This window comes from Anguilla anguilla, chromosome 15 (genome assembly GCF_013347855.1).
Source record: "Anguilla anguilla isolate fAngAng1 chromosome 15, fAngAng1.pri, whole genome shotgun sequence".
Classification (NCBI taxonomy): Eukaryota; Metazoa; Chordata; class Actinopteri; order Anguilliformes; family Anguillidae; genus Anguilla; species Anguilla anguilla.
The window spans coordinates 28,823,928-28,837,156 of NC_049215.1; the positions used below are offsets into that span (position 1 = coordinate 28,823,928).

At 44.1% G+C, this 13,229-nt stretch overlaps 1 protein-coding gene across 15 annotated transcripts in view; it reads left to right on the forward strand.

Moving 5' to 3' along the window:
- dmd (dystrophin) overlaps positions 1–13,229 on the forward strand; it is a 202,044-nt gene that overhangs the window by 38,983 nt on the left and 149,832 nt on the right. For all 15 annotated transcript variants that reach the window (XM_035394701.1, XM_035394719.1, XM_035394700.1 and 12 more), the window contains exon 2: positions 1,140–1,201. In XM_035394701.1, coding sequence (XP_035250592.1) covers positions 1,140–1,201 — 62 coding nt within the window. The remainder of the gene's footprint in view (positions 1–1,139; positions 1,202–13,229) is intronic.

Genomic DNA, 13,229 nt, shown 5'->3' on the forward strand with positions numbered 1-13,229 from the left:
CTTTCTCTTTAAATTTGGCACCAAAATGCAGGGCTGAGTAATATCTAATTCCCACCAAAATTTGGAATGGCCAATCATCTGCAGCCACAGCTGCGTACCTTAGCGAACCTCTGATTCGCTAATTCAGGAAGAGTGTAGACGCACACGGTTCTCCTTCGAAACGTGGTGTGGGCAAGTACTGCTTTTCACACTGCAGACTACAGCCAAGATCTCATAGGGTGGAGTCAGAGGAAGACCATTCATATGCAACTAGACTGCAATCTACAATCTAGGGGTCGCTAGATAGCGAAGCACGCGGAAACCCTATTCGATTGAACCCTCCCATTGCCTGGGCGACGCAATCGGCAATTGCGCATTGCCCTATGGAGTCACCGGCCACAGCTGGCATTGGCAAGCTCTGGACAGGATCCGGGGCTGTGAGGTTCATCCATTCAGAGTGGACACACTTTATTTTGTACGAACAGCGCCGCTATGTTAAGGGAATGGGCACAGTATCTTTATTTATGTTACGGCTGTGCTGCCTTTTCTCGCGGTCTTTGACACGTCCTCCAGATTTAATGTTGTGAAAAAAGATTTCAGTTAATGGTTTGTAAATTATCCTGCTAAGTTCTTTAAAATTTCTTGGCCGCGCTTCCCCCTGTAGCCCCACTGCAAGTCAGCAGACACTGTAGTTGGTGTGCTGGTCAGCTTGTCTCCTATAAAGCATTCTGTCTATAAAGTGTTATAACCTCTTACAGATACATTATATCTCTGTAAAGTATTTCGACCCTTTTAAAATACAGCAGTCTCCATAAAGAATTACAACCAATATATATTAAATCAGCCTTGATAAAATTTGTTGGTTCCTGGAGGGGAAAAAAAAAAGATATTCAAATGCAATAGCGGTGATGCGATAAGTTATTCCCCTTGTCGTTTAAGTCTCTTATTGTCACTCTTAAAAACAGCGAGTCTGTTAAAATATTCTGTTTTAAATAAGCCATTGTCTCTGTAAAGTATTCTGTCTGGCCCCCTTTTAAAACAACAAAACTCATTAACTCAACAAAACAACAGAACACTATACATTGTTCTGAACCCTTCATCTCTAAAATGCATCTCTAAAAAGTATTATTCTCACTCTTCCTCTTCTTTTCTCTTGCCAGATGAAAGAGAAGATGTCCAGAAGAAAACATTCTCCAAGTGGATAAATAGTCAGCTAACGAAGGTAAGGCTGGGATTCGAGTGACCTTTGACCTTTAAAGAGGAATTCCACCGCAAAACAACGTTTAGCTCATTTAATAGATGAACGCATAGCTGATAAATTTTCTCTGTGTGGCTGGCCAAAGCGATCTCTGCACGGAGGGATCGGCAGCGAAAGGTGCATATTTGGTGGGGAGGTTGAATTTGGAGATGCATCCGATGTAGGTGAAGGGGGCGTTGACCGAACTCGTGTTAAGAAAGAGATTCCGGGTAGCTCCTGTTCCTAATGTAAACAGTATTAGCTTGCGAGCTAGCTAGCATAGTGGACTTACTTGCCCGTCTGGGCTCTCTGCGGCCCTTTCCGATGAGGATCCACTGTCCTCGGATGAGGTGGGGAACAGGGACTGCATCCATAGTACACATACAGGAGCATTTTAGGGTAGACCTGAGAAATTACCAAAAAATGACTGCCTAAACTAACACTAGACACATCGACTCTACAAAAAAAAAAACACTAAAATGTGTACTTTTATGTGTTAATTGTGTCAGCTACAAGCTTCATCGTGTTTGATTCCACATTTTAATCAAACCGGTTGAAGTCTACTAACATTACCCTCCACCTAGCTGTGTTTTTCTACTGCTGCAATATGCAGTGATAGGTATCGATATGACATACAGTGTGCCATTGTTATGTTCCTGCATATTACTGCTACTATGCCACCTACCATACATACTATAGCCACACGTAGGCTACCGTCCACATATTACTGGCAGTAAAGCGCATGTTTGTGTTTTTTTTAGTGGGTCAACTACATAAATCGATCCAGCTGAAGCATGTACTATTTTTAAATACATTTGATAAATACTTAAGAATCTCACCCAGAGACTGTAAGTCTACATGCAGGGGAAGTTTAGTTCTACAGTACATACCGACTGCTCGGTATGGCGATTTGCGCTAATTCAAATTCAGTGCTCATGCCCACAATAAACATCGGGCTATTTAGCTATAGGCTTTGGTGTGATGTCTGCTCCAGCATCTGATGCATGTTTTAAAAGGAACACAGGGGCTTGTGAAAGAGTTTACTGAAGACATTTGAGACCATGCTTGAATGACAGTGCGAACTGAGGCAACTGACCCAAACCTTGTACACATTGTAACTACACGTGATGTTACTAAAACCCTGGGGCCGTCTGGGTAGTGTAGAGGTATAAGCACTCGCCTATCACAGCAGAGACCGGGGTTCAATCCCCGGCATCGGTACTTACGGCTTTGTCAGATGTTTCTACGGACACAATTGGCAGTGTTTGTGGGTGGGAAGCCGGTGAGGGTATGAGTCCTAATCGTTGCATTAGCGACTCCTACTGGTTGGTCGGGGCGCCTGTTCAGCAGGGAGGGGGGAGATAGCGTGAACCTCCACACGCGTTATGCTCTCCCAGTGAAACTCCTCGCTGTCAGGTGAAAAGAAGTGGTTGGCGACTCCACGTGTATTGGAGGAGGCATGTGGTAGTCTACACCCTCCCCGGACCGACAGAGGATAGCGCAGCCAGGATCGTGATGCACACGGGGAATTGGTATAACGACTAAATTGGGGAGAAAATGAGAGAAAAATGTTTAAAAAAAGAAGTTACTATAACCCTACATTGAAAACATTTTGTTTTTAAATGGCAGTAGAACTGTTAGTACTGCAAATTGATTTTCAGGCCCACATTAAGTATTCTGTCTTTATTCTGCTAAAACGACAAGTCAGGCAGGTTGTTTTGTTGTCGATGCGTCATTTAGCAAAGCAACGATAAATGGCAATGAATGAACAAGAGACAAGCATGATATTTTTGTCAAATCATTTATTGAAATGCATAGATGTGGAGAATATCCATATCGGCTCTCGTATGAGGTAACGTCAACCGTACATTTCTCCGTGCGTGTCTTAGCACCTTCATCTCCTCTCCCCAATTCTCTCTCACCACCAGTATTCTATAAAAATGTCTGTTCTTGGCGGATTTATTATGATAGCCAAATATTGTACAAGTCGTGACCGTGTCTGAAATAACTTGCCATGAGTCCACCATATAAATCAAGGTTATTCAAACCGTAGTTACGTTAAAACCCAAGCAACGAAGCAGCCTTTTCTTTTTATAAGGACTTTTAGCAGTAAAATCTTTCTTTAGTCGCTGGCTTGCTTGCGAGTAATGTTACCCTCTCTCCAGCCCAGTAGTAATGCCCAGCCCCTCCGTTTGTATTCAGCAGCAGTGACAACCTGTGTCTGGCGTCGTCTGACGCCCACCCATGGACTCTGATTTCCCGCCAGATGTAGTCTTTAGTAAAGCGGGTACCTGGAGCATGCACTGTAGTTTTGGGGCCATATCTCTGCACTCCCTGCAGGCAGGGAGCTGGCTGAGGGCTCATTTTAATCAGGGAGGGTAAGCTACTCTTTCCACAAAGTGAAAGTTTATTTTAGGGTGGAATTTTTCCCTTTAAGGTTTTTTGCGATGGAACTGATTGCTGTGGGAGAGATGGTGTGCAGATGCAGTGCTGTGGGTTGTCGCGTTGCATTACTGCGACTGTGACAGACATGTTGCAATGCCAAAACTCCAAAAACCAGAGAAAGGAACTGCATGGCAGCTTGTGAGGGAGTGAGAGAGGGGGCGAGAGGAGTATAGAGGAAGAAGAGTAAAGAAATGAGAAATGGAAGGATGTAGGTAGACGGGAGGGGGTGGAGGCTGAGGGACAGAGGGAGGTGTAAAATAGACAGCTTTAAAAGACAGGAAGGAATTGAGTGCAGTTCCACTGCAGTTTTTTTTTTTTTTTTTTGTTAAATGCAATTCAGTACTTAATGAGAAGAAATGAGAGCGGAGGATTTTTAAAAGCGGCGAGAAGCCTGTGGTATGGCGGCAGAATTTATTTAGCCGAGTCTGCCATTACAGTAGAAAGGTTTAGCACAAACATGGTGTGCTGAATATTAATGAGCGGTTTGGCCTCTCATCAAATTACCGGGCTCTCAAACGCCCGTTTTAAAACCAGAGGGCCATTTCGCTAATCACAACATGGTCTGATAGCCAGCAACTGGCACCCCTGCTTGAAGTGCCTTCAGTCTAAAGGCCGTCTTCAGCGGGGATTTTCAGTTCTGAAAGACCGAGGGGAACCGTCTTTACTGCGCAGCGTCAGAACAAAGGAAATGCGGTAGCCTAGAGCAGGTTACGCGACTCTTAATCTTTAAAATAACGGTTATTTCTTTTTACCATAAAAAACAATCTGGTGAGCTGTAGGTGGGCAGACGACAGGAAGAAAAGTAGCCACAGTAATCCTAACAACATGTCATTTTTAAAAACACTGATTACTTCTCCTGGGTTCAAAGCATTTTTGTTGAAGTGGGCAGTTGATATTGCCAGAATTTTATTAAACCCGCATATTCGTGAAGGCGACGAAATTGAAGCACGTCTACAGTGTATTATGGGATATAAATGGCAAAGTATTTTTTTCCGTGTTAACCTTCACTGAAGAATAGTTCCTTCATACCTCTGATGCTTTTACAGACAGCAAATTATATGGTAGCTACACCTCACTAATTTTGGATGAACACCCTCCGGTTACCAATCTCAAAGACTACTGATTAGATAATAGGTAAAATACGTCTAGGTCAATTCACAAAGGAACAGTGTGAACCGATGAACAAATAAGCCGAGAGACAAGATAATACGATCACTGAACAATTTGCAGAGAAATAATATGTGTCAGTTACTCAGCATTTTTTCTGACGGGTTATTCTGTATAATTAGGCAATCATTAAATTGGTCTAAAATCTATTTCTTCAGTCAAGCCTGGGTGACTTCTTGCATCAGAATTGTATTTTGATAATGTTTCTCTTTTTTAAGGTGTCCCTCACCTCCTGATTGTCTTTTAAACACTGCTCGCTGCCCTTTCGGTGATGTGCTGTTCCTCTGTAGCGCCTGTTTTAAAATGCAGGGCTGCCAGGTCATATCAGGTTTTCTTATTGCTTACCTGTGTTTTGCAGTCTGCTCTTTCAGGCTTCTCACCGTTCAGGTAACAACATTTATCTGTCCACCACTCAGATCAAGGACGGATATCTCATTTCAACTTTGTGGGGGATATTTTCTTTAGAATTTTTTGAAGGGGATGATAACAGTACCCCCAAATTGGGGGAGGGTTTATTTGATGTTTTCCTTAAGTTGGGGAGTAGGGTGCGTGTACCCCCCTGTCTCCCCAGGGATCTATGTCCATGACTCAGATGTTAACATTTGGTAGCATTTAGTTCAGTATACTGTATGGCAGACCAAAAATGCCTAAATTAAAAATAAATAAATGAATACATAAATTACTGAATAAATGAACAAATAAATATAAATGCAAGAAAAATGTAAAAATAAATGAATGTACACAAATAAATTAATAGGTCAAATCTGACAAAAATGAGTGTCTGCATTTACTTATTTTTGTATTTTTTCAAGGATTTTATTTCTGTATATGTTTATTTCCATATTTATTATTCGATTCATTTTTTTCTGTATATAGTTATTTCAGTATTTCTTCATTCACATGATAATGTGGGGCGTGCAGCTTTTACATTCAGGCATAGCAATCAAGCCCAGAGCGTATGAGGTCTGTGCAGGCAGGCGTGGAAAGAGATGGTGTGCAGTTCAGACCACATCTGATCGATGGCCTGGTGCACCAAGATCTCAGACTCACCTTATGCCATTCTCTGCCATTCGATGGTGAACTGTTCTCCCGCCAACCCCAAAAAGAGGTGCAATGCCGCAGACAAGCAAACTGCCAAATAACCATCCACAGCTTCCACAGGCAGTATGTGAGAAGGGCGTCCAACGGATCTGGCATAATTTTGAATTTTGGAGCGAAACATTCAGGCGATGAGCCACTTCGTCCAAATTGCTGAACACTACAGAGTCAACCTCTCTGATGCAGCCAACTGGAACAAATTGTCAGAGTACCCACGTGAAAGAGTAAATAATCAGAACTAGCATTTTTGTCCATGTTATCCAGTCTCAAATCTCTGGCCAGTATAGGCTATAGGCATTACATTACTGTAGGGGAGATTGGGGAATTAACCAACATATATGTAATATATTAATATGTATATTATTATATACATATTAATATTACACTGGGCTGGGTCGCGGTAACTAAAAACTCAGCTGCTACCTGCCATCTTGTGTTTAAAACCTTTAAGAGTATGTTTTTACTCAGATTTGACACAGATCATTAGCACTAGCTGTGTCAGGCAGCTCAGTGGTGAGAGGAATGGGGCAATAGTCTGCCTTGTTTGCACTGTGTATGTACAGCTGAAAAAATATTGTCGCAAGATGCAGCAAAACGACTGTCCTGTGATTAGAATTGAGTGTGTAAGTGTGGATAAATGCATTAGGATTGAGTGTGGATATTAATTCAGTTTGGCTTGTTAACTGATTTGAATGCACTACTCTTCAAAAAAAAAAAAAAACAAACAAACAAAAACTTAATGAGCTTCTTGTTGGATTCCTGCACAAGCAATTATACTGAAAAATATACAGTATGTTATACCTTTCTGCTTGACGAAGAGACTAAAACTAGCGAATAGGTGTGAGAAACCATTCAGCCTCATCCAGATGGCATTAAATTAAGTCATTTGAGGGTTTCTGTGAAAACCTTGAGCTTGCCACAACATTCCTGCTTGGTTTAGACATCAGTACAAATAGCCGATAAATATAAATATTTTACATCGCTTGGTGCTATCCTAGGAAATAAGTCTGCCAGCTGACCCGAAATGCTGTTGAATTGTGTCTGTTGTCATGACGGCGGAACGCTTCACCAGTAACAAAATGTGTTGTGTGTGTGTGTGTGCGCCCGTGTGTGTGTGTGTGTGTGTGTGTGTTTTGGTGTGTGTGCGTGCATGTGTGCGTATGCATGTGTGTAAGCATGTGTGTGCTTGTATAAGAGGGCGTGCATGTTTGCATGTAAATTGTAACGGGTACTATTTATTCATACCGTTCAGCCCAGCTATCCTGTGTGTGTGTGTGTGTGTGTGAACGTAGCCTTAGTGGATGCCTGACACATGCCTGACTTGTGATGCATTCTGGTTATTTTTGCTGCATGGCCATTCTTGCTGCAGGACACACAGCTGGTCCCAATTAAAGCCCTAAATAAGGAGGTGAATGAGGGTGATGGTGAAAAGGGAGTCGTGGAGACTCAACAGACACAAATGCATGAGCACATTCTCACGCAGACGCGGAATGCAACACACACACACACACACGCGCGCACACACACACACACCCACGCACGCACGCAGACAAACAAACCGGGTGCGAGGAAGACGGTTGCCAGACAGCGGGACCAATGCAACTGTCAGATGAACAGAATGCCCTTCCCCTTTTCTTATAAAGGATTACTGGAGGTTCAAGGTGTGCCGTTGTCATGGTTACCACGGCTCAGGTCATTGTGTTGAGGATTCTGTTGAATCTGTTTCATCGCCCAGTGAGTCGAGACAAAAGCAAACTAATGACAACAGCGGACAGCGCTGCTGGGTTCTTGTTTGAACCGTTGGGGGATCTGAATGGAGATAACTAGTGCACTTACCAGAGCAGTCATTGCTAGCTCATAATAGACCACCATTACTAACTCTTGAAAACTTTTTTCTTTTCTGAGGGTCCTCTCTCTGATTGGATTGCTTGGAGTGTCTCATGCTATTCTTGCTGCAATCCCTGCAGCTAACATGGGAGAGGGTACACATTACAGAATCGCTGTCCTCTGATGCATGCGATGTCACCAGCTGCTGCTTGTCACTCCGTAGTCCACAAGCCAAGCTTGCACAGACATGAGTCGGAGGAAGACCCCGCACGTGTGGCTTTAACAAGCAGACTGCTGAGCCGCCAGGCATTTGAACAGTGCCTTATCTGGGCTGGCAGACTAAAGAGGGGCACCAAAAATTTTAGCCGGCCTGACATAGAGACCCATCGAGTGCTTTTAACATCGAAAAACCTCCGTGACTCTCAGTCGAGCTACAACAAAATGCACTAATTGCCCCGAACACGTTGAGGGGAGGGGGGGATAAATGATGACTGTGGCGTTTAAAGCATGCCATGCTACGGTGCTGAGACTGTTGCTCCCGACTATTTGTGTTATTAAGAAAAGGAAAACCCATCAGAAGTATTTACCCTGAGGCGGTGGTCAAGAGAACAGGGCGCACACGTACACCGCTGTTCCAAACAGCGCTGCTGCAATCAAAGCCTGCAAAACTGCTCTCCTGCTCACTGCCAGTAAGGAGGGTGCTGCTGTCTGTAGAACTGCACGAGACGGGTTTTCCGGAGAAATACTCTCCTAAACGGGCTGGGCCCCGCTTAGTTAATTAAATTTCGCAAAATACTGCTTTTCTCAGGCAGTAATTCCTTAAGCAAATTCACTGAAAATAAAAATCCAAAAGGCATAGCTCATTTAGCAGTCCAGCTAACCATTCCTTCACCTTGGATGTAATATTTTTGGCTGAAGTGCCACAAGGAAGCTCTTCTCTCAGGGTTAATAATTCATCCCAGGTTTTAAAGTGTATTTATCCTCCAATCCAGTTTAAATAATATATATATATATTTTTTTTTAAAACACAACCCATTTCCCTGCTTTGACATTCCAAACAACTCATGCTAATGCATCCCTCCCCATGCAGTGTGAACGGAGCGAAAGAATTTGTCCTCATAGCTGCAGCTTGAGCCCCTAAGTCACCATAGCACTAACCTGCCTGCTAACCGCTGATGGGCTTTCACCTGGATACTGCAGCGGCCAGGGAAGCCGAGGGTCTCTGGTGCGGCTCCCGCAAGTTCTCCTCAAAAAAGCCCTGGGTCGCTCTCCGTGGTCGCCGTCGGTCCACGTGGACGTGGCGAGATGTTGCCAGGCTAATCGTTTCGGGCCCCTGTGAGCGAACCGACGAGGTCGTTCAAAGCCGGCGCTCCAGAAACGCACCTTGAAGTCGTCAGCGAGCTCCATTACAGTTCACCACGACCGGGGGACAGCGCCGCCATGTTACGCTTCCTCTCAGACGTTTTGAGCGACCGTGCGTGTGTGTGCGACGCGACGCGACGCACTGCAGCTATTTTTTCCCTCAGCGATAATTACTGTGCACTCGTTGAGGTTGTCAAAAAAATCGGCAACCTAATAAATGTGCAGTGAACGTCTGGCCCGCAATGCATGAGCAGTCCCCTAATAAGTACACAGGAACTTAATATTGTATTCTTTCTCTGTTGGTGTCAGTATTGTAGTTTATAATCAGTTCCGCTGATTAATATAGAGGTTTGAAATGTCATAGTTGTCTGGTGGTAATATCCTGTGTGCAAGTTAGATCAGTGATGTTTCCACAGTGGTTTATGGGGTGTAGTAGTTTCCCTATGATCCAAACCCCGAAGTCAGCTTAAATTTTTTTGGGTTGGCTCTGATCCACCTCACCTCACTAAATAAGCCCTAGAATGCTCTTTATGGGGATTTAGCTTTTTTAACCTTGTCTTGGGGGATATACAGTGTACTGGACCGTGTGATACTTCCCCTTCCATTGAAGCTGTTTGAAGAAAATAACTCTGTTAACATTTGTATTTAACATCACGTAACAAGTACTGGCTGTTAGATCTTTGTTATTGATATTAGGCACCATAAGTGTGTTTGTTCTGAAAGAATAATACAGTTGCTTCTGTAAGTTATAGAAGCCCCTTAATTATTTATTCATTCAGGGTCTTTTGGTCCCATTACTGCAGTTCCTTTAGGAATACGGCTGAATTCTCTCAAATGGGCGCATCAAAATATGGCCTGCAGATTGGCCGAAATATTTTGCAATACAATGTACTGTGACCGTATTCTTCTGATGGTGATTATGGGACACGCGAAGTGTGGAAAAATGCAGCCGTACAAATGTGAATATGAGACATAAAATATAATGTCTGTGTTGTAAACTGCTGCGTGAAAAATGTGTAAAAAAAAGACTACATTTTGGCTTCACTTGAAGCTGATCCTTCTCAGAATTGAAAAATAAACGGTTTACTCTGATAAATTATTGATTTATAAGAAGCGCATAACTGAAATTTGAGAGGAGTGTGGTTTCTGTGACCTCCACCTCGAGCAACCAGGCACCAATATGGTGAAACAGTGCTGTCGCCACATCAAACTGACGGTGACAAGCGGTGATTGGGCTCTTCCTCTCTCTCTCTCTCTCTCTCTCGATCTCTGTGGTTCATTGTCTTTAATGAATGTGTCATTCTGCAATTAGCAACAGCCTAATGCATTTTTCACTGTCACCGCAGGAGGCCACAACACATTCTCTGCAGATTTTTGAATGTCATAGACTTATTTTTCTGGCATTGTGTTTACGGCTGTGCGCAAATAATAAAATAAAACGTGTTTGCGATTCATTTTCTACACTACGTGTTGTTTCTGCAAACCGTGCGAATTGTCACTGTGTATTTATCAAACATTTGAAGCGTTCCATGTCACCTTTAAAGGGAGATGTATGTATATTTTATTCATATACTGTATACCTTTTGAGCTGCATTCTGTCAGTTACACTTCAAATCTATGTATCGGGTAAAACCCGAGTGACACTGGCGCTTTAACGAATTACAAATAAAACTAGGCTCACTCCGACTTCGAATCATTTACGATTTTTGGGTACTCGCGGGGCCAAAGTCGGGGTTGTGTGTACGTTGAGGTTGAGCCGTGAGGTCAGAGCGCAGCGTTGGGCCGCAGTCGGGGTCGACTGGGGCCACGCGGGCCATGGGGTGCGCGGGTGGGAACCGGAGCGAAACCAATTGAAATATTGTGTCATCGCGATGGTGTTCCAGCCCCGTGTGTAGAGGCCTCAATAAACATATTTTATCTCGCGTGTGAAGATAAGCTCGTGAGAGCTCTCGCGCTGACGGGGTGGGGGGGGGGGGGGGGGGGGGTTTGGGGGGGGCGCTGGATCGCTCGGGACAGAGCCGGGAAGCGCAGATCCAGCCGGGGGGAGCGGCGAGCGGGGGAATGCCCGTGCTGTAGAGGGACGACACGAGAGAGACGGACGGATTTCGGCTGGGATGATGGATGTACAGAAGTCATTTTCGAGCTCCTCGCCTTTTTCCCCCCTCCCGGACTCTCAGTTTGATTTTCTATTTTCATCAAAGGCAGGAAAGTGAGGGGGGGGCGGAAAGGGAAGGCTTCCCTGACGTATTGAGCTCGGCGTCCCCTGACCCAGGAGTCGGAGGGTAATAATAACCATGAAAAAGAGATATGAGCTGCCTTTCGCTGGAGCGGGTGCGTGTGTGCGTGCGTGCGTGCACCTGTGTGTGTGTGCGTGCGTGCGTGCACCTGTGTGTGTGTGCGTGTGTGCGCGTGTATGCGTGTGTGCGCGTGTATGTGTGTGCACGTGCGTGTGTGTGTATGTGTGCGCGCACCTGTACACGTTTGAGCATGTGCTAATGTATGTACAGATGCAACTGTGCTGTCTTGTGGCCCTGGGTAAGACGGTAAAGGAGAAATACAGTTTGTTGGGTTTAATCCAGGAGCAGCAGACAGGCCTGTTAAAATGAGGGAGCAGGGGCATATAGACACAGAGACAGAGATTTAGCTGTTTTATGGGGTTTAGTGCCCTGGGCAGAGAAGTCCGTTGCATTTTGAGACTTATGAGAGTCAGTACTGCAGGTGGGGGGGGGAGGCGTTGGACCTATTTATGGAGGAGGAGTAGGGCCTATTGATGAGGGAGGAGTCAGTGCCGGGAACTGGGGAAAGGGTCAGTCCTGTGGGCTGGGTGAGAAAGCTAATGTAAAAGATTTTTATTTATTTATTTATTTATTTTCCATCTGAACAGATGAAGATCGAATCCCCTCGGCTGTTCAAAGTTGCCGGCAGGCTTTAAGGCCAAGGAATTATACTTTGAAGCTGGTGTAAACAGCTTCAATCAGATCTATCAGAAACGGGGCATCGTTCCCGCTCGGCCTCCCCGTCCAATAGGAGAGGAGAAGAGTCAAAAATTAATCAGCACTTCCCTTTCCTGTGTGTGTGTGTGTGTGTGTGTGTGTGTGTGTGTGTGTGTGGAGGGACAGAGATGTGGAGAGACTGAGGGTGTGTAGAGGAAAGATTGGAAGATATTGGAGACTATTTAATGGCTTTAAATGTTTTCTTTTGTTGATTGTTGGTGCTCTATTTCCTTTCTACTCAGTCTCTGGTTCTTTGCTTTAATCATTTTTCTCATTTTCTTGCCTTGTGTACTGTGGAATACTTGATTCACATACAGTTGCTACAGTACACTGTTTACGGACAAATATCAGGGCCCGAGACGCACTTCTGTAGCAACAATCTTTAATTTATGAGTCCATGGTGTGAAACGATGAGAAGTATCTAATGTGATTTTAACCTGGCTAATTTAAATTGCTTTCTTTGCAAATAATCACTTGAATTGCTTTCTCTCTTTCTCTCTCTCTCACACACACACACACACACACCAAGCAAACAGGCAGGCCTGAGTGTACCTTATTTTAATTAGAGGTATTGTTCCTCAGTGGAGCGGGCGATGACTTCATTTCATACCGGGTTCCCCAGCTCCTTTACAAATACTTTGATGGCTAGATTTGCGAAAATCAAATCGAGCACTCGAAAATTGAACTTGAAAATTGTTTTTTCGTTCGAGAGCGGTGCTTAAAAAGTGCTTGATTCTTGAGAGATTTCGTGGATTCTAAGCAGCTTAACGCCCGTGCTTATTAGAAATTACACAAACAGAAACTTATCCTGGATCAGAATGAAAATTCTGCTAAAATTGCCGAGGTTTGGAATGAGGCTTAAGGAGCATATCCAGGTGGGCCAGTATTCGTTTAAAAATGATTAATGGACATTGAGGGCATTTTAATAATATTGCCTTATTTGGTGGTCAGCACACGTGTGATAGTACCATGTAATGCGATATCACATAAATATATTGCAGTGTAATTCTATGGGCCCTTTGAAGGAAGGCCATTCATTGGTGGTATGAGTGTGATGCTACTCTTCGCAACGACGTTGGTGAAAACGACGCTCGACTTGTTTCCTCAAGACATCCCTCCTG